Source organism: Jaculus jaculus, chromosome 12, assembly GCF_020740685.1.
Source record: "Jaculus jaculus isolate mJacJac1 chromosome 12, mJacJac1.mat.Y.cur, whole genome shotgun sequence".
Classification (NCBI taxonomy): Eukaryota; Metazoa; Chordata; class Mammalia; order Rodentia; family Dipodidae; genus Jaculus; species Jaculus jaculus.
Genome location: NC_059113.1, coordinates 60724192 through 60747565, shown reverse-complemented (window position 1 = coordinate 60747565; position 23374 = coordinate 60724192). Strand labels below are relative to the sequence as shown.

General features: G+C 44.4%; 1 protein-coding gene and 1 non-coding gene across 2 annotated transcripts; both read left to right on the top strand.

The window, feature by feature from the left end:
* The first annotated feature begins 954 nt into the window (after positions 1–954).
* Positions 955–23302, top strand: Kif22 (kinesin family member 22). Its single transcript, XM_004670280.2, has 14 exons — positions 955–1050; positions 6704–6899; positions 7836–7963; positions 8049–8203; positions 8423–8632; positions 8705–8935; positions 9083–9236; positions 9356–9488; positions 20638–20806; positions 21253–21418; positions 21973–22040; positions 22743–22955; positions 23043–23102; positions 23186–23302. The coding sequence occupies exons 1-14, from the start codon at positions 960–962 to the stop codon at positions 23231–23233; spliced, it is 2022 nt and encodes a 673-aa protein (XP_004670337.2). The 5' UTR covers positions 955–959; the 3' UTR covers positions 23234–23302.
* On the top strand, positions 2501–2628 carry LOC123453938. The gene has a single exon (XR_006633104.1). It is a non-coding gene; the product is annotated as a small nucleolar RNA SNORA33 (small nucleolar RNA).
* Positions 23303–23374: the final 72 nt, after the last annotated feature.

Genomic DNA, 23374 nt, shown 5'->3' with positions numbered 1-23374 from the left:
AGGGCTTCTAGCTGCTGCAAACGAACTCCAGATGCATGTGCCACTTTGTGCACCTGGCCTTATGTGGGTATGGAATTTAGGTCATTAGTCTTTGCAGGCAAGAGCCTTAACAACTAAGTCATCTCTCCAGCCCTCTTTCTCTTTTTTGACATGAGAGTACAGGTGGATCTAAAGATGCCTTGGGTGGGATTAAAATCTGATAAACTAAAGCTAGGCATGGTGGTATCTTTAATCCTGCACTCAGGAGGCGGAGGTAGTAGTAGTGCTGAGTTTCAGGCCAGTCAGTCTGAGTGCTAGACTCTACCTTGGAAAGCAAAGGAAAAGAAACCTGATAAACTAAAGCTAGGTGTTACCAGCGTTGCACAAGTGGTTTCTGGTGAAAGTCCTAGACATTGTAAACTGAGAAAGGGAGACAGGCCTTAAGCAATTACTTATTATTGTATTTTTTGTGTTTTCGAGGTACCCTACCTCGAAAAAATAAATACAAATACAAAAACAAAAACAAAAACAAAATAGCAGAAACTGTATTCAGTGCACGGAAACTGCGGTGAATAGATCAAGTGCCTCCAACCACTGCTGTGCTCGCACCAAATTCGCAGCTGAGAAGGAAAATGAGGAGAAAAGCCTTCGTTAACACAAAAATCCCCCGAAATTCCCAATGTCTAGAAGCACAAGTAGTTTAGGAACAGCCAGTGGGGCCAATGACTCCACCTTCCCCTTTCGCACGCGCCTACGCACGCAGGCACGCACGCACACACGCACGCGCAAGCCCGACCTCTGGAGCTTGGTCACCAACGTGCGCGTGCACGCGTCTTCCGCTAGATTTTGTTTTAAACTCGCCGGACCCGGAAGCGAGTCCTGGAAGGCGGGATGAATCTCGAGAGACAGCAGGGGCTTCCGGAAGAGGGTAGTCGTGATTGGTGGAGCCTGGGAGGGGGGCGGGGCACCAGGCAATTCGAATGGGAGAGGCGGGACCGGAGAAAGGGAGTGGTATGGACGCGGGGGTCTCAGGAAGGTTGAGGCGACGCGAGATGGCGGCGACCACCTCAGGTAAGCGGCCTGGCACCGAGGCGTGGGGGCACGGAGAGGTCCAGCGGGGCGTGGCCCGGGCCCGGGCCCGGGCCCGCGCGGTCGCTGGCGCGGGCCAGCCGGGTGGACCCAGGCTGAGACCCTGGCCGGCTCCGGCGCTCGACGTGAGCCAGCCTCGCGCGCCTTTCCGGGGTTTTGTCGGTGAAGCGGAGCCCGTCACCCCTCTGCGGAGGTCGAGTGATCAAGAGAAATGGCCAACGTTCTCCGAACGTGGGATCACAGGTGGCTTTGTGGGATGGAGAGCCCTGGAGAGAGAGGTAGGGGCGCGGGCGCAGGCCCAGGCCAGGGTGTGAGCTGACAGCCTCGAGATGCGCCGAGACTGCAGAAAAGGGGAAGAAAGGCCTGCTTCCGTTCCCTCCAGCCGTGGCAGTGAAGGCTGTTTTCAGGTTGGAAGCTGGAGATTCAGAATCGGATGTGAGTGTTGACGTTTGCTTGCCCTCCTCCTGCAGACTGAAGTCTGGCCAGTGGTTAGTCCTTTCTGTTTGTCAGGGAAATCCGAGATATGTAAGAGGATGTCTAACGCGTGTTGAGGCGCTGGATGTGCCAAGCACTGATAAACGCATTACATGGTGATGAGCCATTTAATGTTTACATAATGATGCGAGATGATTACTGTTGTCCTTGTTTAACATGAGGAAACTGAAATATAAATGGGTTACATAGCTTGCCCAAGCTAGGCGTGGTGGCGCACGCCTTTAATCCCAGCGCTTGGGAGGCAGAGGTAGAAGGATCGCCGTGAGTTCAAGGCTACCCTGAGAATACAGAGTGAATTCCAGGTCAGCCTGGGCTAGGATGAGACCCTACCTCGAAAAACCAAAAAGAAAAAGAAAAAAAGAAAAAAGAAAAGCTTGCTCAAAGTTACCACAATTAGTAAATATTGAAGCCTGAGGTCACATTCGTTTTGATTCTAGAGCTCTGCCTTTAAGTACAGGCTCTTCTTTCTCTGTATAACGTCTCTTCATCCTTGTAAGAGCCCCCTCCCCCCCACACACTGGTGCGTAGGGATATTATTAAACTACTGCCCCTTCCTTAGAGGAGTTAACACTGTTGCAGTAGTCTCATAAACAGATGTAATATGATGAAACGCAATGGTAGGTATATAAAACTGCCATATGTAGAATCTGAAATAAATCCTTGGGTATTCTGGAAGACTTCATTAAGTGATAGATGAAGTGGGTTTCAAAGGTTGGATAGGAGTTTACTAGGCCTTGGATGGGAAGAAAAGAGCATCAAATGTTATTCATGTTGTAAAGAGGACCAAAAATATTCTCTTGGCTCATTTCCTCATCCATAAAAGAGGACTGAAAGCTTACCATGGTGATACAGGTCTGTAATCCTAGCAGAAGGCTGAGGCAGGAGGATCTGGAGTTCAGCACAAGTCTGGGCAAGACCCTGACTCAAAAAAATATTAAAGCCAATTAATCTGTTTATTTGAATGTGTTTCTGCAGAAATTTATAAACAGCTGGCAATAGCGAAGCCATTTTATGAGACTCAAGGACAACTGAGGTCATTATAGTCCCTCAAAATGCCTGACAACCTGGGTTTGATTGCCCAGTACAGATGTAAAGCCAGATGCACAAAGTAGTGCATGCATCTGGAGTTCATTTGCAGTGGCAGGAAGCCTTGGTATTCCCTCCCTCTCTCTTTCCTTCCTTCCTTTCTAATATTTATTTATTTGAGAGAGACATAAGCAGAATGGGTACACCAGGGACTCTAGCCACTACAAATGAAATCCAGATGCATGTGCCACCTTGTGCATCTGGCTTACTTGGGTTCTGGGGAATCCAACCTGGGTCCTTAAGCTTTGCAGGCAAGTGCTTTAACCACTAAGCAATCTCCGTAGTCCTCTTTCTGTCTGTCTGTCTGTCTGTCTGTCTCTCTCTCTCTCTGTCTTTGTAAAATTGATAAATATTTTTAAAAAATTGACCTGGCAAGTGTTGATGTTGTGAGGGAGTTAAGGTAGAATTAATGACTCCTATGTTTAGGGTCTGCACTATTCATGGATGTTAGAGAGCAAAGGGTGGGAAGGATGTTTTAGGGAGATAACGGAGGAGTTCCTGGCAGGACAAGTGAAGAACCATCCAAGAGGAAGTGTCAAGGCAGCAGCTTGGTCTGCAAGTCAGGAAAGAACACTGATGTGGAGGTGCTTATGAGGAGTCATGTGTCAGCTTTAAGATGATAACTGCAGCTGGGTGTGGTGGCGCACTCCTTTAATCCCAGCAGTTGGGAGGCAGAGGTAGGAGGATCAGTGTGATTTTGAGATGATAACTGGGGAGGGGGGTAGGCTGGAGAGATGGTTCAGTGGTTAAGGTTTTTGCCCGCAAAGCCTAACAATCCAAGTTCAATTCCCCAGTACCCATGTTAAGCCAGTTGCACTAGAGGGGCACATGCATCTGGAATTCATTTGCAGCAGCTGGAGGCCCTGGCACGCCTCTCTCTCTCTTTTTTTTTTTTTTTTTTTTTAGTTATTCATAATTTATGTATTTGCAAGTAGAGAGAAATGATGCAAGTGCCACTTTGTGCATCTGGCTTTATGTGGGTACTGGAGAATTGAACCTGGGTCATTAGGCTTTGCAGGCAAGAGTTTTAACTGCTGAGCCATCTCTCCAGCCCTGTCTCTTTCTCTCTCTCTGTCCCTCTCTGCTTGCAAATAAATAAATAAAAATTTGAAAAGATGGTAATTGATACTAAGAGAGCAAGAGACTGACTGTGCCCATGAAATGAATCTGAGTTATCTAGGAGTCATATTTGTACTACCTTGTTTTAGGGACAGTCTCTTGTTTGCTGTTGTGAAGACCAGAGACTAGGATCCGCCCATTGCCGTAAGTGCATTGAGGTTACAGATGCTTTTGCATCTGGGTATTATGGATATGAACTCCAGGCTTGTGGAACAAGCACTTTTAGCCACTGAGCCATCTCCATTTCACTTATTTATTTATTTTTATTTTATTTACCTGAGGAGACAGAGAGAGATAGAACCTGGCACCCAGGGCCTCACCCATTGCAAATAAACTCCAGGCATATGAATCACTTTTAATATCTGCCTCGTATGAAATTTCTCTTATTTGATGCCTGCAATTCAAGATACTTAGCCAAGGTCACAAGCTAGTCATAGTCACAAGTTGGGTCTGGAATTATTTTTTTCTAAGATAGGGTCTTACTCTAGCTCAGGCAGACCTGTATAATTGACTCTGTAGTCCCAGGCCGGCCTCAAACTCACAGTGATCTTCCTACCTTACCCTCTCTACTGATAGGATTAAAGGTGTGTGCCACCACACCTGCTCAGATTTGGATTGAAATCCACCTGACTCACCAGCCTACACTCTACCTATCACAGATTCCCCTCATCCTTGTACCAAATACTAAATTGCTGTACTCTTTATCTTCCTTTCTGTTCTCTAGAAAAACAAGTCAGGGGAGGAGCTTATGCATATTTCTTTATTTTATTTTGGTTTTTGGTTTTTCGAGTTAGGGTTTTGCTCTAGCCCAGGCTGACCTGAAATCACTCTAGTCTCAGGGTGGCCTCAAACTCATAACAAGTCTCCTACCTCTGCCTCCTGAGTGCTGGAGCCACCATGCCTGGCTCCAACCATTCTTTTACCTTCCTTTAGACCAATTGTTACACTTGCTAAGAAAAAGTCTGAGCTGCCAAATCCTTTCCTATTACGTCAGCTAGGTAGCCAGTTTGAGGCAGCCTGTACTACCTGAGATCCTATCACCAAAAAACTGAATTTGGGCTGGAGAGATGTCTCAGTAATTAAAGGCATTTGCCTGGGTTTGATTCCCTAGTACTCACATAAAGCCAGAAGCACAAAGTGGTACATGTCTGGAGTTCTTTCATCAGTAGCAGCAAGAGGGCCTGGTAGTCCATTTTCTCTCTCTTTCTCTCCCCCCCCCCTTCCTTTCTCTCTTAAAATCAGTAAATGTTTTTAAAAGAAAAAGAAATGCAGCACTTGGAGGCAAAGGTAGGAGGATCAACGTGAGTTTGAGGCTACCCTGAGATAACATAGTAAATTGCAGGTCAGTCTGGACTAGAGCGAGACCCTATCTAAAATAAATAAATGTATACATATATATAGATTTTTTTTTTCTGTATGTGGCAAATGCCTATAATCCTAGGTGCCAGAAGCAAGAGGATCAGGAGTTCATGACCATTCTCTGCTACACAGGAAATCAGAGGCCAGCCTGGGCTACATGAAATAAAATAAAAGCAAGCCAACTTGAAGAGTAAAGAGATCTAGGTTTGAATTTTGTTACTAGCTCTGTGTCCTTCAACATGATATAGTGTATTTCCTCAGGAGACTTTAGCTCACTTAGAACCAAAATGGAAAGCTTTCTTTGTTTTGTCATTCATGTACATATACATATATCAATATTTTATTTATTTGAGAGAGAAAAAGAGGCAGCTATAGAAAGAGAGAATGGGCGCACCAGGGCCTCTAGCCACTGCAAATGAACTCCAGATGCATGTTCTACCTTTTGCATCTGGATTACATGGGTTCTGGGAAGTCCAACCCTGGGTCCTTAGGCTTCTCAGGTAAATGCCTTAACTGCTAAGCTCTCTCCAGCCCATTGTCATATATGTTTACTTATTTCTGTATGAGAGTAAGTGGGTCAGAGTCTCTAGCCATTGCAAATAAATGTCAAACAGGTTGAGGAGCAGCCCCCAGGTCCTTTCTGTCCTTGCTTATTCTGCAAAATGTATTGACAAAATTCTTCCATCTTAAACTTTTCATTTATTTGCTCCAATGATTCATTGTAAGTCATTTGGGGGGAAAAAGTCCTGAGTCATTTTTAGTATCAGAAAACACAATGAGGTGCAGGGTGTGGTGGCGCACGCCTTTAAACACAGGTAGGAGGATCACCGTGAGTTCAAGGCCACCCTGAGAGTGAATTCCAGATCAGCATGGACTAGAGTGAAACCCTACCTCAAAAAAACAAAAAAAAGAAAGAAAACATAATGAGGAGTCGGGTATGGTGGCACATGCCTTTAATCCCAGCACTCAGGAGGCAGAGGTAGGAGGATTGCTATGAGTTCGAGGCCACCCTGGGTCTACATAGCGAATTCCAGGTCAGCTTGGGAGATAGTGAGACCCTACCTTGAAAAACCAAGATTAAAAAAAAGTTTAGAAAGGAAGCCTTGGGTTCAGTACCAAGGACCACTTAAAACCTGGTATGGCAGGTGGTGGTGCTCTTCCCTGTAATCCCAGCACTTGGGGGTGAGGCATTATTGCCCTCGGCTGTGTGGTGAATTAGAGACCATGCTCACCCTCCCCAAAAAAGAATTAGAAGAATTTAGGAGAGCTGGAGAGATAGCTCAGCAGTTAAAGGCACTCCTGAATCAATTGGGCGTCATCCATTCAAACCACCACACAAGGCCTTCCAGATTCTTTATGTATACAGTTACAGTTTGAGAAGCTCACTTCATACCTCACTTAACTGTTTGTCGAGCATGGAAGGAACCAGGGCTAAACTAGAGAGCACCTCCAAAATGACCAGGGTAGAAAAAGCTTCCCACTAATAATGGCCCTGGGTCTCCCAGCAAAATCTGCCCCTGCTTTCTTTGTTTTGCCCCCAAACTGATATACCCAAAACTTGACTTCTCTCCTTTAGGAGCTGGTCGCTGTCGCCTAAGCAAGGTGGGGGCTGGACGGCGCCCACCTCCAGCTCGAGTAAGGGTGGCTGTACGACTGCGGCCATTTGTGGATGGAGCAGCTGGAACAAGTGAACCCCCCTGTGTACGAGGCATAGACAGCTGCTCTCTTGAGGTGGCCAACTGGAGGAACTACCAGGAGACTCTCAAATACCAGTATGGTTCAGATCACTCCACCTTTCTAACACTGCTTACATTATCACTTTCCAAAGAGTTTCTCAGGCCTGTATTTCGGGATCCTGTTCCTTTACAGTACAACTTTGTTCCCCAAAACTTCATTTGTTTATTTTGGAAATGCCAACACCGGAGAAAACCAGAGGCTTAAACTGATACATATTATGGTTCACAGTTTTGTGGGGAAATTGGGACAAAGAAGGAGCAGCAAAGAGGAAGAAGGAAGCCCAAGTAGGTTATAATAGAAGTTTTCCAATTTGTGTATTGGCTGTAGCTGCTTTGACTAGTCTCAGAGTTAAGTAGCTGTCACATGTCCACAAAGCCTAAAATATTTACTGTGTGGCTCTTTACAGAAAGATTGCTGGTTGCTGTTCTAGGCCTTTAATAATTTGGCTTCAATTTCTTTGCGGCCTTCTCTTGTCAACATGTACTTAATTCCCCATTGCAGTCTAGTGAGTGGCCCGCAGGTGTGTTGAGTCTAGATCAGCCATATGCAGCGTCCACTTATCTACCCGGTATGTAAATACTACCTCCTAATGTGCTAACATGTGGAAAAATTGAGAAGTTTCTCACAGTCTTGTTCCTGTGCTATTCCCTCTATCTGGTGGATCTTCCTTTCTCCAGTAGAATCAGTTATTCCTTTTAGTGTGTTCCCATCTTTGATTCCTGAATCATTGCAAAGAATGGTTATCTCTCTCCTGCTGGACTGAAAGACCACAGGACCAGCAACATCAGAGTCATTTCAGTTTCCCTAATACCAATACAGTGGGACAGAATAGAAGTTCAGCTGATACTTTCCAGGTTTTTGTGCATGAAGGGAAGGATGGCTTTTTTTTTTCCACTCTAAAGCCAGTATCCTCTAGGTTGAGGTATCAGCAAAATATCCCATTAAATGCCTGCTTTTTTTCCTGCTTACAGGTTTGATGCCTTCTATGGGGAGAGAAGCTCTCAACAGGACATTTATGCAGGTTCTGTGCAGCCCATCTTAAGGCACTTGTTGGAAGGGCAAAATGCCAGTGTGCTTGCCTATGGGCCTACAGGGGCAGGTGAGGGAGCCAAAACACTATGGGCCAGAAAGCACTAGGGAAACTGGGAGGAAAACCTCACAGCTTTCTCTGCTTTACCCCACAGGAAAGACACACACAATGCTAGGTAGCCCAGAGCAACCTGGAGTGATTCCCCGAGCTCTCATGGACCTCTTACAGCTCACAAGGGAGGAAGGTGCTGAGGGCCGGCCATGGAACCTCTCTGTCACTATGTCTTACTTGGAGATTTATCAGGAAAAGGTAAGCCTCTCTTCTGATTGGGGAGGGAAGAAATGTCAAAGTAAGACAGGCTTCTAGAATAGGAAGCTATGCTCTAGTAAAGAGGTGATACTTAGAAAGACTGTGGTTAGAATAGCAGATGGTAAAACTGAGAATCCAGTTGGAGAAAAAAACTTCAAACCCCAGGAAGTAAGCAGCCAATATATGGAGAAATGGTCCTAGCTATTGCCGCTCTTACAGGTATTAGACCTCTTGGACCCTGCATCAGGAGACCTGGTGATCCGAGAAGACTGTCGGGGAAATATCCTGATTCCAGGCCTTACACAGAAGCCCATCACTAGCTTCTCTGATTTTGAGCGGCACTTCCTGCCAGCCAGTGGAAATCGGACTGTAGGAGCCACCCGGCTCAACCAGCGCTCCTCACGTAGTCATGCAGTCCTTCTGGTCAAGGTGAGTCCCACTGACAAAGACCTGGGAAACTCCTGGAACCTACGCAAAGACTGGCCCTTGCTTTTCTTCTAGGTGGATCAACAGGAGCGTTTGGCTCCATTTCGCCAACGGGAAGGAAAACTGTACCTGATTGACTTGGCTGGTTCAGAGGATAACCGGCGCACAGGCAACCAGGGACTTCGGCTCAAAGAGAGTGGAGCCATCAATACTTCACTCTTTGTACTGGGCAAAGTGGTAGATGCACTGAACCAGGGCCTCCCTCGTGTGCCCTACCGGGACAGCAAACTCACACGTCTATTGCAGGTCAGGTCCATGGGTGTCAGGGCAAAAGAGGCTGCAGAAGGAGGTTCTTAGGCATGCTGGTTGTAGTGGATGAGGTGTGTTGAGGATAGCAGTCAAGGAATGGAAAAGGCTGGGATCTGACTCACTCAACCAATCTCAACCCCTCAGGACTCTCTGGGTGGCTCAGCCCACAGTATCCTCATTGCCAACATTGCCCCTGAGAGACGTTTCTATCTGGACACAGTCTCTGCACTCAACTTTGCTGCTAGGTCGAAAGAAGTGATCAACCGGCCTTTCACTAATGAGAGTCTCCAGCCTCCTGGTGAGGACTAGGGAAGAGAGGGGATGGCCAGGTCTGGCGGTTAGGGAGTTTGCTAAACCACTAAACGTCGGCACAGCGGCTGACCATCCCCATTGCTGATAACCACTCCAATCTTCTAGCCTTGGCACCTGTTAAGCTGTCTCAGAAAGAACTAGGCCCATCAGAGGCAAAGAGAGCACGAGGCCCTGAGGAAGAGGATATCGGGAACCCTGAGTCTGTAGGAGCTCCAGTCCCTGCAACCCAGAAACTCAGGTAAACCATGGGGGTCTGTTGTGTACTTGTTCATTTCCCTGTGAACTCAGTGTCCTACCCTGTGGAATTCACTAAAGTACCTAGATGACCAGTCCTTAGTACTATTGCCCTCAGGCTCTACGAAGGGCTCCTGACCCCTTTCTCATCTCATCTCTAGTCTTTTTAGGCCATCTTTAAGACCTCAAGTTTAGACTGGGGGCAGCAAATTCTAGTGTGAATATTTTTTTTTTTTTTAATTTTTATTAACATTTTCCATGATTATAAAATATATCCCATGGTAATTCCCTCCCTCCCCACCCCCACACTTTCCCGTTTGCAATTCCATTCTCAATCATATTACCTCCCCATTACAATCATTGTAATTACATATATACAATATCAACCTATTAAGTATCCTCCTCCCTTCCTTTCTCCACCCTTTATGTCTCCTTTTCAACTTACTGGCCTCTGCTACTAAGTATTTTCATTCTCACACAGAAGCCCAGTCATCTGTAGCTAGGATCCCCATATGAGGGAGAACATGTGGCGCTTGGCTTTCTGGGCCTGGGTTACCTGACTTAGTATAATACTTTCCAGGTCCATCCATTTTTCTGCAAATTTCATAACTTCATTTTCCTTTACCGCTGAGTAGAACTCCATTGTATAAATGTACCACATCTTCATTATCCACTCATCTGTTGAGGGACATCTAGGCTGGTTCCATTTCCCAGCTATTATAAATTGAGCAGCAATAAACATGGTTGAGCATGTACTTCTAAGGAAATGAGATGAATCCTTTGGATATATGCCTAGGAGTGCTATAGCTGGGTCATATGGTAGATCAATCTCTAGCTGCTTTAGGAACCTCCACACTGTTTTCCACAATGGCTGGACCAGATTGCATTCCCACCAGCAGTGCAGAAGGGTTCCTTTTTTTCCACATCCCCGCCAACATTTATGATCATTTGTTTTCATGATGGTGGCCAATCTGACAGGAGTGAGATGGAATCTCAATGTAGTTTTAATCTGCATTTCCCTTATGACTAGTGACGTAGAACATTTTTTTAGGTGCTTATATGCCATTCGTATTTCTTCCTTTGAGAACTCTCTATTTAGCTCCTTAGCCCATTTTTTGATTGGCCTGTTTGATTCCTTATTAGTTATCTTTTTGAGTTCTTTGTATATCCTAGATATTAATCCTTTATCAGATATATAGCTGGCGAAGATTTTTTCCCATTCTGTAGGTTGCCTCTTTGCTTTTTTCACTGTGTCCTTTGCGGTGCAAAATCTTTGTAATTTCATTAGGTCCCAGTGGTTAATCTGTGGTTTTATTGCCTGAGCAATTGGGGTTGTATTTAGAAAGTCTTTGCCAAGACCAATATGTTGGAGGGTTTCCCCAACTTTTTCCTCTAGCAGTTTCAAAGTTTCCGGTCTGATGTTAAGGTCTTTAATCCATTTGGACTTAATTCTTGTGCATGGCGAGAGAGAAGAATCTATTTTCATCCTTCTGCAGATATTTATCCAGTTTTCAAAACACCATTTGCTGAAGAGGCTGTCTCTTCTCCAATGAGTATTTTTGGCATTTTTATCGAATATCAGGTGGCTATAGCTACTTGGGCTTACATCTGGGTCCTCTATTCTGTTCCACTGATCTACATGTCTGTTTTTGTGCCAGTACCATGCTGTTTTTGTTACTATGGCTCTGTAGTATAGGTTAAAATCAGGTATGGTGATACCACCAGCCTCTTGTTTGTTGCTCAGTATTATTTTAGATATTCGAGGTTTTTTATGATTCCAAATGAATTTTTGGATTGTTTTTTCTATTTCCATGAAGAAAGCCTTTGGAATTTTGATAGGGATTGCATTAAATGTGTAGATTGCTTTAGGTAAGATTGCCATTTTCACGATACTGATTCTTCCAAGCCAGGAACAAGGGATGTTTCTCCACTTTCTAGTGTCTTCTGCAATTTCTCGCTTGAGTGTCTTAAAGTTCTCATTGTATAGATTCTTTACTTCCTTAGTTAGGTTTATTCCAAGGTATTTTATTTTTTTTGATGCAATTGTGAATGGGAGTGATTCTCTGATTTCATCCTCTGTGTGTTTGTTGTTAGCATATATGAAGGCTACTGATTTCTGTGTATTTATTTTGTATCCTGCTACATTGCTGTAGGTTTTGATTAGCTCTAACAGCTTGCTAGTAGAGTCTTTAGGGTCCTTTATGTATAGAATCATGTCATCTGCAAATAGTGATAACTTGATTTCTTCCTTTCCAATTTGTATCCCTTTTATGTGTGTCTCTTGCCTTATTGCTATGGCTAAGACTTCCAAAACTATATTAAATAGAAGTGGAGACAGTGGACACCCTTGTCTTGTTCCTGATTTTAGTGGAAAAGCTTCCAGTTTTTCCCCATTTAGTAATATGTTGGCTGTAGGCTTGTCATAAATAGCCTTTATTATATTGAGATATGTTCCTTCTATTCCCAGTCTCTGTAGGACTTTTATCATGAAGGGATGTTGGATTTTGTCAAATGCTTTCTCTGCATCTAATGAGATGATCATGTGATTTTTGTCCTTCAACCCATTTATGTAATGTATTACATTTATAGATTTGCGTATGTTGAACCATCCCTGCATCTCTGGGATAAAGCCTACTTGGTCAGGGTGAATGATCTTTTTGATATACTCTTGTATTCTGTTTGCCAATATTTTGTTGAGAATTTTTGCATCTATGTTCATGAGGGAGATTGGTCTGTAATTTTCTTTTTTTGTTCTATCTTTGCCTGGTTTTGGTATCAGGGTGATGCTGGCCTCATAGAAGGAGTTTGGTAGGATTCCTTCTTTTTCTATTTCCTGGAAAAGCTTAAGAAGCAATGGTGTTAGCTCTTCCTTAAAAGTCTGGTAAAATTCAGCAGTGAATCCATCCGGGCCTGGGCTTTTTTTAGTTGGGAGATTATTGATAACTGCTCGGATCTCCATGTTTGTTATAGGTCTATTTAAGTGATTAATCTCATTTTGATTTAATTTAGGTAGGTCATATAGATCAAGGAAATCATCCATTTCTTTCAGATTTTCATACTTTGTGGAGTATATGCTTTTATAGTATGTCCCTATAATTTTTTGAATTTCTCTGGAATCTGTTGTGATGTTACCTTGTTCATCTCTGATTTTATTAATTTGTGTCTCTTCTCTCTTTCTTTTGGTCAGATTTGCTAAGGGTTTATCAATCTTGTTTATCCTTTCAAAGAACCAACTCTTTGTTTCATTAATTCTTTGGATTGTTCTTTTTGTTTCTATTTCATTAATTTCTGCCCTAATCTTTATTATTTCTTCCCGTCTACTACTTTTTGGTTTGCCTTGTTCTTCTTTTTCCAAGGCTTTAAGGCGAAGCATTAGGTCGTTTACTTGCGACCTTTCTAATTTCTTAATATAGGCACTTAAGGCTATAAATTTACCTCTTAGAACTGCCTTCATTGTGTCCCAGAGATTTTGGCATGTTGTGTTCTCATTATCATTTGACTCTATAAATTTTTTGATTTCCTTCTTGATTTCTTCATTGACCCACTCATCATTTAGTAGTGTATTGTTTAGCTTCCATGATTTTGTGTATGCTCTATAGCCTTTCTTGCTACTGATTTGTAGTTTAATTCCATTGTGGTCAGATAGAATGCAAGGAATTATTTCAATTTTCCTGAATTTGTTAAGATTTGCTTTGTGTCCTAATATATGGTCTATTTTAGAGAATGTTCCATGTGCTGCTGAAAAGAATGTATATTCTGCAGCCTTTGGATGAAATGTCCTGTATATATCTGTTAGGTCCATATCTTCTATGACCTCATTTAGTCCAGATGCCTCTCTGTTTATTCTTTCCCTGGATGACCTGTCTATTGATGAGAGTGGGGTGTTAAAGTCACCCACCACCACCGTGTTTGGTGTTATCTGTGACCTTAGTTCTAATAGTGTTTGTTTGACGAATTTGGGAGCCCCCATGTTAGGTGCATATATGTTTAGGATTGTAATGTCCTCCTGTTGGAGTGTGCCCTTAATCAATATAAAGTGACCTTCCTTATCTTTTTTGACTAACTTCGGACTAAAGTCCACCCTGTCTGATATTAGGATAGCAACCCCTGCTTGTTTTCTAGGCCCATTTGCTTGAAACACCGTCTTCCAACCTTTCACCCTAAGATAATGTCTATCCTTTGTAGAAAGGTGAGTTTCTTGAAGACAACAAATTGTAGGATCCTGCTTTTTAACCCAGTCTGCAAATCTATGTCTTTTCGTTGGGGCATTGAGACCGTTGATATTAAGAGATATTATTGAAAGGTATGTATTTATGTTTTCCATTTTTGTGTGTGTGTGTGTGTGTTACTGGTTCTACCTGTGCTCTCTTCTGTTAACTGGTATTTGAGTATGGCTGGTTTTTTCTAGGTTCCTTATATGTGTGCTTTTCCTTTTGTTCAGCATGGAGGATTCTATCAAGTATTTTCTGTAGAGCTGGTTTTGTCTTCAGATATTCCTTTAACCTGCTTTTGTCATGGAATGTCTTTATTTCTCCATCTATTTGGATGGATAACTTTGCAGGATAAAGTAACCTTGGTTGACAGTTGTTATCTTTCAGAACTTGGAATATATCACTCCAGGCCCTTCTGGCTTTAAAAGTTTGTGTTGAATAATCTGCTGTAATCCTGATGGGCTTGCTTTTGTAGGTAACTTGATTTTTCTCTCTAACTGCTTTCAATATTTTTTCTTTGGTTTGTGTGTTTGGAAGTTTGAGTATAATGTGGCGAGGAGAGTTTCTTTCTGGGTTTTGTCTGGCTGGGGTTCTAAAGGCTTCCTGTATCTGTATTGGCACCTCTTTCCCAATTTGGGGAAAATTTTCCTCTATGATTTTGTTGAAGATGCCTACTATGCCTCTGGAGTGGAATTCTTCTCCTTCTACTATGCCCTGAATTCTTATATTGGATCTTTTCATAGTGTCCCGAATATCTTGAAATTCCCACTCATACTTTTCTATAAGTTTGTCTTTCTCTTTGTTGGACTGCATTAGGTCTGCCACCTGATCTTCTAGCTTAGATATTCTGTCCTCTCCCTCATCCATCCTACTGGTGAGATTTTCTACAGAGTTTTTTATTTCATTAACTGTGTTCTTCATTGCTAGTAATTCTGACTGGTTTTTCTTTATTATTTCTATTTCTCTATTTATGTCTTGTATTGCCTTCTTTATTTCATTAAATTGGTGTCCTGCCTCTTCTTTGATTCCTTTGATTTCCTCTTTGATTTCCTCTTTGATTTCTTCTTTGATTGTTTTCATGTGTTCTTTGACCTCTTTGAACATATTTATAATTATTCTTTTGAACTCTTTCTCAGGCATTTCCTCTAACTCTTTCTCACTGGAGGACATTTCTGATGCATTAATACTTTTAGGTGGATTTATATCGTCTTGCTTTTTAGTGTTTCTTGTGTTATAATGTATATATTTTTGTATCTTGGATTAAGTTAATGCTTGGATTTTCTAGCTAGCTGTGTATTCTTAGCTGTATCAATTGATTTGGTGTAAAATATTTTCAGGGTAGGACCTTAAGGTATTAGGTGTGGCTCTTAAGACTCTCAGAGTATCTACAAAGATGTTCTTAGGGGTTGAGTTTCCCTGCTATAGGAGTATTCAAGCAGGCTGAGTGGAATAATATACTGGTAGATTCTAAAATTTAGCTAAACACTGTACCCATTCCATCAAAAACAGCCCCGAGTATGTATGCAAGAGTAGTTATTATAATGACCAGATCCTCTATCAACAAAGAGGTTTAGATTTCTGGTCTGTTGAGGTATCCAAGTCAGCTTGTGACCAGGTGAGACCCTTCCCTGGTGCAATCCCAGTTACCTTGGGTGATTGTGGTCTCAGTCAAGTTGCTGCCTGGGTCGTCGGGCTGCTGTTCTGATTTCTGGAGCTGGGCACTTGCTTTTCCTACGGGGCAAACTGAGTCGCTGCCGCCGCCTCTGCAGCTGTTGTAGGTGTCACCGCCGGAGCCCCCACCACTGCTGAAGCTGCCGTTGTCGTGTCCACCGCTGCTGCTCACCCCGAAGCCGCTGCTCTCCTGGGTCCGCTGCTGCTGGGGCCACTGGTACCGGTGCTGGAGCCGCTGAAGTTGCTGCCAAATTCTGCTCCTGCTTGGGTCCCGCCGTCAGCCCAAGTTGGCGTGGCCGGGTCCCGGGCCGCTGCTGTGTTCGCTGGAGCTGGGTTCAGGCGGCAGGGGAGGGGAGGGAGCCGCGCTGTTCTGGTTGTATCGTTTCTCCACGTGTGCTTTTACTTCGCGGTCTGCTCCTCCCTCCGTTGCTCGCTGCCGCTCTCCCCTCACGTTTCCCGAGTTGCGGAGAGCGCGGTGTGAGGGGAAAATCCCGCACCTGGCTTGTCCTGCGGCTCGAGCCGAGAGACCGGCGGTTTTTCTGCCGCTCCGCGGTTGCGGCGGGTAGCTGAGCCGCCCCGGAGCCGCTGTTCCCGGCTGTGCAGGCTCTGGATGCTCTGGAACTCTTCTACTTCTCCGCTGCCGCCTCAACTTCCTATACACCTCACTTTTTAGTAAAAGTGTGTATTTTGCTGAGTTTTTTTTGGTCTTCCCCCCCCCCAGGCTGTTTTGGCGTGGTACCTACGCCGCCATCTTAACCGGAAGTCCTAGTGTGAATATTTTTACACTGGTTCAGTAATCTGGATCAAGTCTTTCAGGTCCAGAGGATGAGAGAAGACCAAAGAGATAAAGGAGATAAAGATGTGTTACTGAGATTCTAAAGAACCAGTTGCTGTCCTAACATTACTCTGCTTTTATCCTCAATTCTAAAAAGTCTCTCTTAGGATCTCCCCACCCCCTCCCCTTTTTAAAATCGTTTTATTGACAATGTCCATAAATAGAGACAATAGTCTTTTTTTTTCTCAACTTTTATTAACATTTTCCATGATTATAAAAAGTATCCCATGGTAATACCCTCCCTCCCCCCACTTTCCCCTTTGAAATTCCATTCTCCATCATATACTCTCCCCATCTCAATCAGTCTCTCTTTTATTTTGATGTCATGGTCTTTTCCTCCTCTTATGATGGTCTTGTGTAGGTAGTGTCAGGCACTATGAGGTCATGAATATCCAGGCCATGTTATGTTTGGAGGGAGCACGTTGTAAGGAGTCCTACCCTTCCTTTGGCTCTTACATTCTTTTGTCCAGTTCTTCCTCCATGGTCCCAGAGCCTTGGAGGGTATGATAGAGATGTCTTATTTAGTGGTGAACACTCTGCTATCACTTCTCAGCACTTTGGCCATTTTTGAGTCACCCCACCACTAACTGGGAGTAGAATTAATATATGGGCATGTAGCTGGGTGTGGTGGCACATGCCTTTAATCCCACACTTAGGAGGCAGAGATAGGAAGATTGCTGTGAGTTTGAGGCTATCCTGTGACTACATAGGTCATCTTGGGCTAGAGCAAGACCCTACCTCGAAAAACCAAATACATACACATAAACATAAGTAATTAGAGGGCAGTTTGGTGGTAATAATATATCCATTTAGCCAGACAACAGTAGTAGATTCCTCCTTAGGGCTTATAGCCTCTTTAGTCATAGGTTTTGATAGGCAAACATAGGCATGAATTTCTTCCCATAAAGCAGGCCTCAAATCAGAAAACAATTGGTTTCCCCCGAGACAGACCGTCATAATTGTACCAGTTTGTACATTTGTCTGGCTGGCCAGTTATAAAGCTTGCAGGGTCCACTGCTGGTTAAGACAGTTGATGATTTTTCTCCTCCCAAAGGTTGCGTGCTATATAGTTTTTTCCAGCATCCTGACAGGTAGTTAATAGGGAAGAGACTTCCAGCTCAACTCCGGCTTGATTTCTCAATGGCCTGCAGTCCAAGCAGTAATAAAGTCTGATCATCTAATTCTGGTTGGCAACCAAGAGCCTTGGTAATAACCTGTAGCCACTGTAAATGAACTCCATATGCATGCACCATTATGTACATTTGGCTTATGTGGGTTCTAGGGAGTTGAACCTGTGTCCTTAGATTTCACAGGCAAGTGCCTTAACTGTTAAGCCTCAAAACTTTTTTTAAAAACTTATATATATAAGTTTATATATAGCTTATTCATAATATCCTTTTTTTTTTTTTTTTTGAGGCAAGCCCAACAGACTGCCTTCTTTTTAAATGTGAGAGGAAGACAGAATTGGCTAGCCAGGGCCTCCCTACTGCAATCAAACTCCAGATGCCTGCACCCCCTTGTGCATATGTGCGACCTTGTGTGCTTTTGCCACTGTGCATCTGGCTTGTGTGGAACCTGGAGAGTAAAGTCCTTAGGCTTCACAGGCAAGCGCTTTAACCACTAAGCCATCTCTCTAGCCCAACATCTTAATTTTTGTTTTGTTTTGTTTTTGTTTTTTTGAGGTAGGGTCTCACTGTACCTCAGGCTGACCTAGAATTCACTATGTAGTCTCAAGGCCTTGAACTCACAGCAGTCCTCCTACCCTCTGTCTTCCAAGTGGTTGGATTAAAGGCATGCGCCATCACCCCCAGCCCAACATCTTAATTTTTTTTTTTTTTTTTTTTTTTTTACGAGGCAGGGTCTCACTCTGGTCCAGGCTGACCTGGAATTAACTCTGTAGTCTCAGGATGGCCTTGAACCCAACATCTTAATTTTTAAAAAAATATTTTGGGGCTGGAGACCTGGCTTAGCAATTAATACATTTGCCTGCAAAGCCAAAGGACCCAGTTTCAACGTCCCAGGACCTATGTAAGCCAGATGCACAAGGTGGTGTATGTATCTGGAGTTTGTTTGCAGTGGCTAGAGGTACTGACACACTCATTCTCTTTCTTCCCTCTCTCTCACTTGCTTACACTCACTCACGCTCGCGCGCTCTGTCTCTCAAATATATGAATAAAAATAGGATATTTTAAAAAGTATTTTTAGCCGGGCGTGGTGGCACACGCCTTTAATCCCAGCACTCGGGAGGCAGAGGTAGGATTGCCATGAGTTCGAGGCCACCCTGAGACTCCATAGTGAATTCCAGGTCAGCCTGGGCTAGAGTGAGACCCTACCTCTAAAAAAAAAAAAAAAAAGTATTTTTGGGCTGGAGAGATGGCTTAGCAGTTAAGCGTTTGCCTGTGAAGCCTAAGGACCCTGGTTTGAGGTTCGATTCCCCAGGACCCACATTAGCCAGATGCACAAGGGGGTGGGGCATGCATGTCTGTAGTGCGTTTGCAGTGGCTGGAGGCCCTGAGGTGCCCATTTTCTCTCTCTCTATCTGCCTCTTTCTCTGTTGCTCTCAAATAAATAAACAAAAATAATTTTTTAATTATTTTTATTTATTTGAGAGAGACAGAGAGAGAACAGTCATGCCACAGCCTCTAGCCACTGCAAACAAACTCCAAACGCATGCACCACCATGTGCATCTGCCTTTATGTGGGTACTGGGGCATCAAACCCAGGTCCTTAGGCTTTGCAGGCAAGTGCCTTAACCGCTAAGCCATCTTTCCAGCCCAACAACTTAAATCTTGATTAACTTCCACTCCTTCTGTGTATGGCCTCACTCCCTAGTTCAGATGGCCCACTTCATACCCAGTGTGTACTGTTTTGTGGTCTTTGCATTCGGTGTAGCCACTTGACTCCCCCTGACTCAAAGAAGCAAGTTGCACTTTTTCTGTTTTTTTTTTGTTGTTGTGGTTTGTTTGTTTGTTTGAGAGAGGGTCTTGCTCTAGCCCAGGCTAACCTGGAATTCACTGTGTAGTCTCAGGGTGGCCATGAATTCCTATGTGCATAGTTGGAAACTTCTACATCTGTAATATGTGTGAACAGGCAAGCTCAGAAATGGCACATTATCAAGATTAGACCCTGACCTTGGGAACTTAACTTTTTGAAAAGGAGGTAGTAAATTGAGTATATGAAACCAGGTAGAGAATCAAATGTAGTAGTAGTTCGTCCTGTGCAAGCTAAGAAGGAAAAAATTACTAGTATTTGCCCTGGGTTTTCTGATCCTGCTTTTTCTATGGCACTTGGGCACAAAGAACAGATATACTCCTTATCTTTTTGTTGTTTTCCAAGGGAGAGTCTTGCTCTAGAATAGGCTGCCTGGAACTCACTATGTGGTCCCAGGCTGTCCTCATACTCATGACAGTCCTGTTACCTCTGCCTCTTGAGTGCTGAGATTAAAGGCATGCACCGCCACATCCAGCTGCCCCTGGTTTGTTGTTGTTGTTGTTGTTTGTTTTTGGAGTGGGGAGTTGGGGGATTTTGAAGTAGGGTCTTGTTGTAGCCCAGGCTGAGCTGGAATTCACTTTATGGTCTCATACTGGCCTCAAACTCACAGTGATCCTCCAACCTTGCCCTCCCAAGTGCTGGGATTAAAAGTGTGCTGCCACAACCAGCCATACTCTGTATCTTTGAGGAGCTAGTTCATAGTGTAGCAAAGAAAATACAAAGTGGGCATTATGGGAAAGTTGACATCAAACTGACTTTGAAAGACAACTGACACCAGACATGGAAAATTCCAGGCAGAAGGAATGAATGATAGACATTTCTGTGCTCAGATAGCTAGGGCTCTGCTAGAACAGTACTCTCCTTTTGCTCATTGGATAAAAGGCTTGGCATTTGAGGCCTTGAGTGATTTTCTTTTTTTTATTTTTATTTTTTTATTTTCATATCTCTTAAAAATAACCTTTTCTATGAAGCTTTCCCTACTTTAATTCAAATGGTCAGGCCCTCAACCCTTGCTGTCATTCTATTACAATCTCTTATTGCATATAAATACCTCCAGCATAGAGCAGTGTTGTATATCCCCAACCTGGCATTCAGGTGTTCATATAGTGCCCTATTCAATATCCTGGCATCCCTGAGAGGTTACTTCACCTGGCACTGTGCTCAGCGGGATGACTTTTTCAGGGTTGCCCAGTGAGTAAACATTAAGATTCTGGAACAAGCTAGGTGTGGTGGTACACACCTTTAATTCCAGCACTCAGGAGACAGAGGTAGTATCACTGTGAGTTCAAGGTCAGCCTGGGCTAGAATGAGACCCTACCTCAAAAAGCAAAAAGAAAAGATTCTGGAGCAGAATATGCTGTTACAACAAGTAAGAAGTAAGAAGAGTTGTGCTGCTGGAGGTGGGAAAGAGAAGGGAGAAAAAGGAGTAATCTTTGTCTGCTTAGCCCCCTGCAGAAGCTAAGCAATATGGATCCAGCCATGCTGGAGCGTCTCCTAAGTTTGGATCGCTTACTGGGCTCCCAAGGGAGCCAAGGGACCCCTCTGCTGAATACTCCAAAGCGAGAACGAATGGTGCTCATTAAGACAGTGGAGGAGAAGAACTTGGAGATTGAGGTAAGTGTTGTGGGATATGGGCTAAGATTTTGGTTGGCATTGAGAAGCAATCTCAGGATCTTCAGACAGGGAAGAACACAGCTACAGCAGAGTTGTTATCTGGTTTTGGAAGCTTTCTAGCTTCTGCTTAAAAGGATATCTGAATTCCAAAACATGGCGGAACTCTGAAAAATACCTGATCTCAACTGAGAGAAGCTAAAAAGAAAAATTCTAAATAAGATATTAAATGTTTCATTTCCTAAAAACTATGCTCACATTGAGGTCACTGTCTGAAGGCTTGTTCCACCTCTAGGCAGCCTTCCGATCATCAGAAAGCCCTTGGTTATTTTGAGCTTGACCTATCTCCTGAGTGCTTCTAGCTCTGTCCTCTAGGACCTCAGAACCCTTTCTGCTCACATTCCTACTTTGCCTTGGGGTTGGGTCACATCTCTCGTCTTTTCCAACAGAGGCTTAAGATGAAGCAAAAAGAACTGGAGGCCAAGATGCTAGCCCAGGAAGCTGTGGATCCAAAGAAAGAGAACTGCTCTCCCACAGTGCTCCGACCTCTTTCCCGGCGTACAGTCACAGTGGCCGAGCCCCTGAAAAAGGCTGTGGTGATGCCCCTTCAACTAAGTAAGTTTGGTTTCAGGGACCATGACCTAGTTAAGTGCTATCTTCCTAAGTGAGATGTAAGGCCATGGCCTCCACTGTACCTCAGTCCCAGGGAGGGCTGGGAAAGGTCTGAAGTAGTTCTGGATGCTTGGCCTGCAAGGGTGTTGAAGACAGTGAAATATTAGCTGGGTATGGTGGCTTATGTTTGTAATCCCTAGCTGAGGCAGTAAGATTGCTGGAGTTTGTGGCCAGGGCGACATTGTAAGTTCTAGGTCAACTTTGGCTAGAGTAAAACCCTTTCTTAAAACAATGAAATCCAGCCAGGTATGGTGGCACTAACCTTTAATCCCACCACTTGGGAGGCCGAGGTAGGAGGATCACTGAGTTCTAAGCCACCCTGAGACTTAACTGTAGGTCCGCCTGGGCTAGAGCAAGACCCTACCTTGAAAAAACAAAAAATAAATAAAATCCAAAAAGCACCAGGAAACAAAAGGAAGCTGGGGAGTCAGAAGCGGGAGAAGTGGCTGGATGCCAGGGAAAAGTGACCCTGACACCAGTTCACAATCTGCTTTCAGTTCAGGAGCAGACAGCATCTCCAAACACCGAGATCCACATCCTGAAGAAGAGAGGCCTCAAGAGAAAGGTGAGAGCAGCTAGAGGCTTAGGCTACATCTTATGCCTAGGAGAGGAGAGATTACAAGTCCTGACTGATTTCCCTCCCCCACTTAAAAATTCTCCAGCTGCATATGGTATGGGTGCCTCAGGGCATGTGAGGTGAAATGCAATGATGTAGGTCTATTTAGCTGAGTGATGGTAAACTACCATTTACTAGTTTCTTTTTTTTCCTAATGCTGCTTGCCCTATTCATTTGCTACTCACTAGTAGTCATGTGTAGCTTGGCTCCTGTCCTCTGTAAACTGGCCATTTAGGGAATGTTGCCTAGGCATTCAAGAATCTCACACAACAAGTTGGGGAGATGGCTCAGCGGTTAAAGGTGCTTATTGGTGGCTCAGTTCCCCAGTCACCCATAAAAAGGTGGAAGTATGTGTCAGCAGCAGTGACACTGGCACGTCCATACGCAACGTACCCAGGGCCTCGAGTGAGCTGCACCCCCAGCCAGACAGATAAGAGCTTCTGTTCTTCACATTCGATAACTCATCTTATCTTCACACTGTGAGAAAGGTGCTATTATTACTGTGGATCGCCAATACAAGGCTAAAAAGAACTCGAGGGAGGTTTTGGTCATTTGAGTGGCCCCCAGGAAAAGCCTGGAGAGTCACCTAGTCTTGGCAGAGAAGTGTAAAGGCTTTGCTGTCCGGTCACTCACATACCCTTGCCTCCATAGCTGGACTCCTCCGATGTCTCAGAGCCTGTGGAAAAGGCCGAGGACTGCTGGGAGCTACACGTCAGCCCCGAGCTACTGGCCCATGGGCGCCAAAAAATATTGAATCTGCTGAACGAAGGTTCAGCCCGGGATCTGCGTAGCCTGCAGCGCATCGGCCAGAAGAAGGCCCAGCTCATCGTGGGCTGGAGGGAGCTCCATGGCCCCTTCAGCCAGGTAACAACTGCAGGGCGGTTTCGGGCTGGGGACAAAGGACAAGTCCCAGCCCCCTTCATGAACACTTCATTGCTATTGTCCCACCAGGTGGAGGACCTCGAACGCGTGGAAGGCATCTCTGCCAAGCAGCTGGAGTCTTTCCTGAAGGTGAGCTTGGCTATGCTCTTACTTTCGTAACTGCGGCCCCACCTGCCTGCCCCTGTGCTAATTCTGCTCTCTCCTTCCTGCAGGCCAACATCCTGGGCCTGGCTGCAGGCCAGCGCTGTGGTCCCTCCTAACTACTGGCTCCTCACACTATGTTACCCTTGTATAATGGCGTGTTTTGTAAATACAGCTTTTACTCAGTGCTTCGGCTCGATTTTTTTGTGTTGGTGATGGTTGGGCTGGGACTCCAAAGAATTGCCCATGGAATCGGCCTT

Excerpts from the sequence above, each read along its gene's own strand:
- Kif22 (XM_004670280.2), top strand. The coding sequence starts at position 960 with ATGGGAGAGGCGGGACCGGAGAAAGGGAGTGGTATGGACGCGGGGGTC. Across the intron at positions 9,237-9,355 it reads TGAGAGTCTCCAGCCTCCTG|CCTTGGCACCTGTTAAGCTG; the intron begins GTGAGGACTAGG and ends CCAATCTTCTAG. Across the intron at positions 20,807-21,252 it reads AGAAGAACTTGGAGATTGAG|AGGCTTAAGATGAAGCAAAA; the intron begins GTAAGTGTTGTG and ends CTTTTCCAACAG.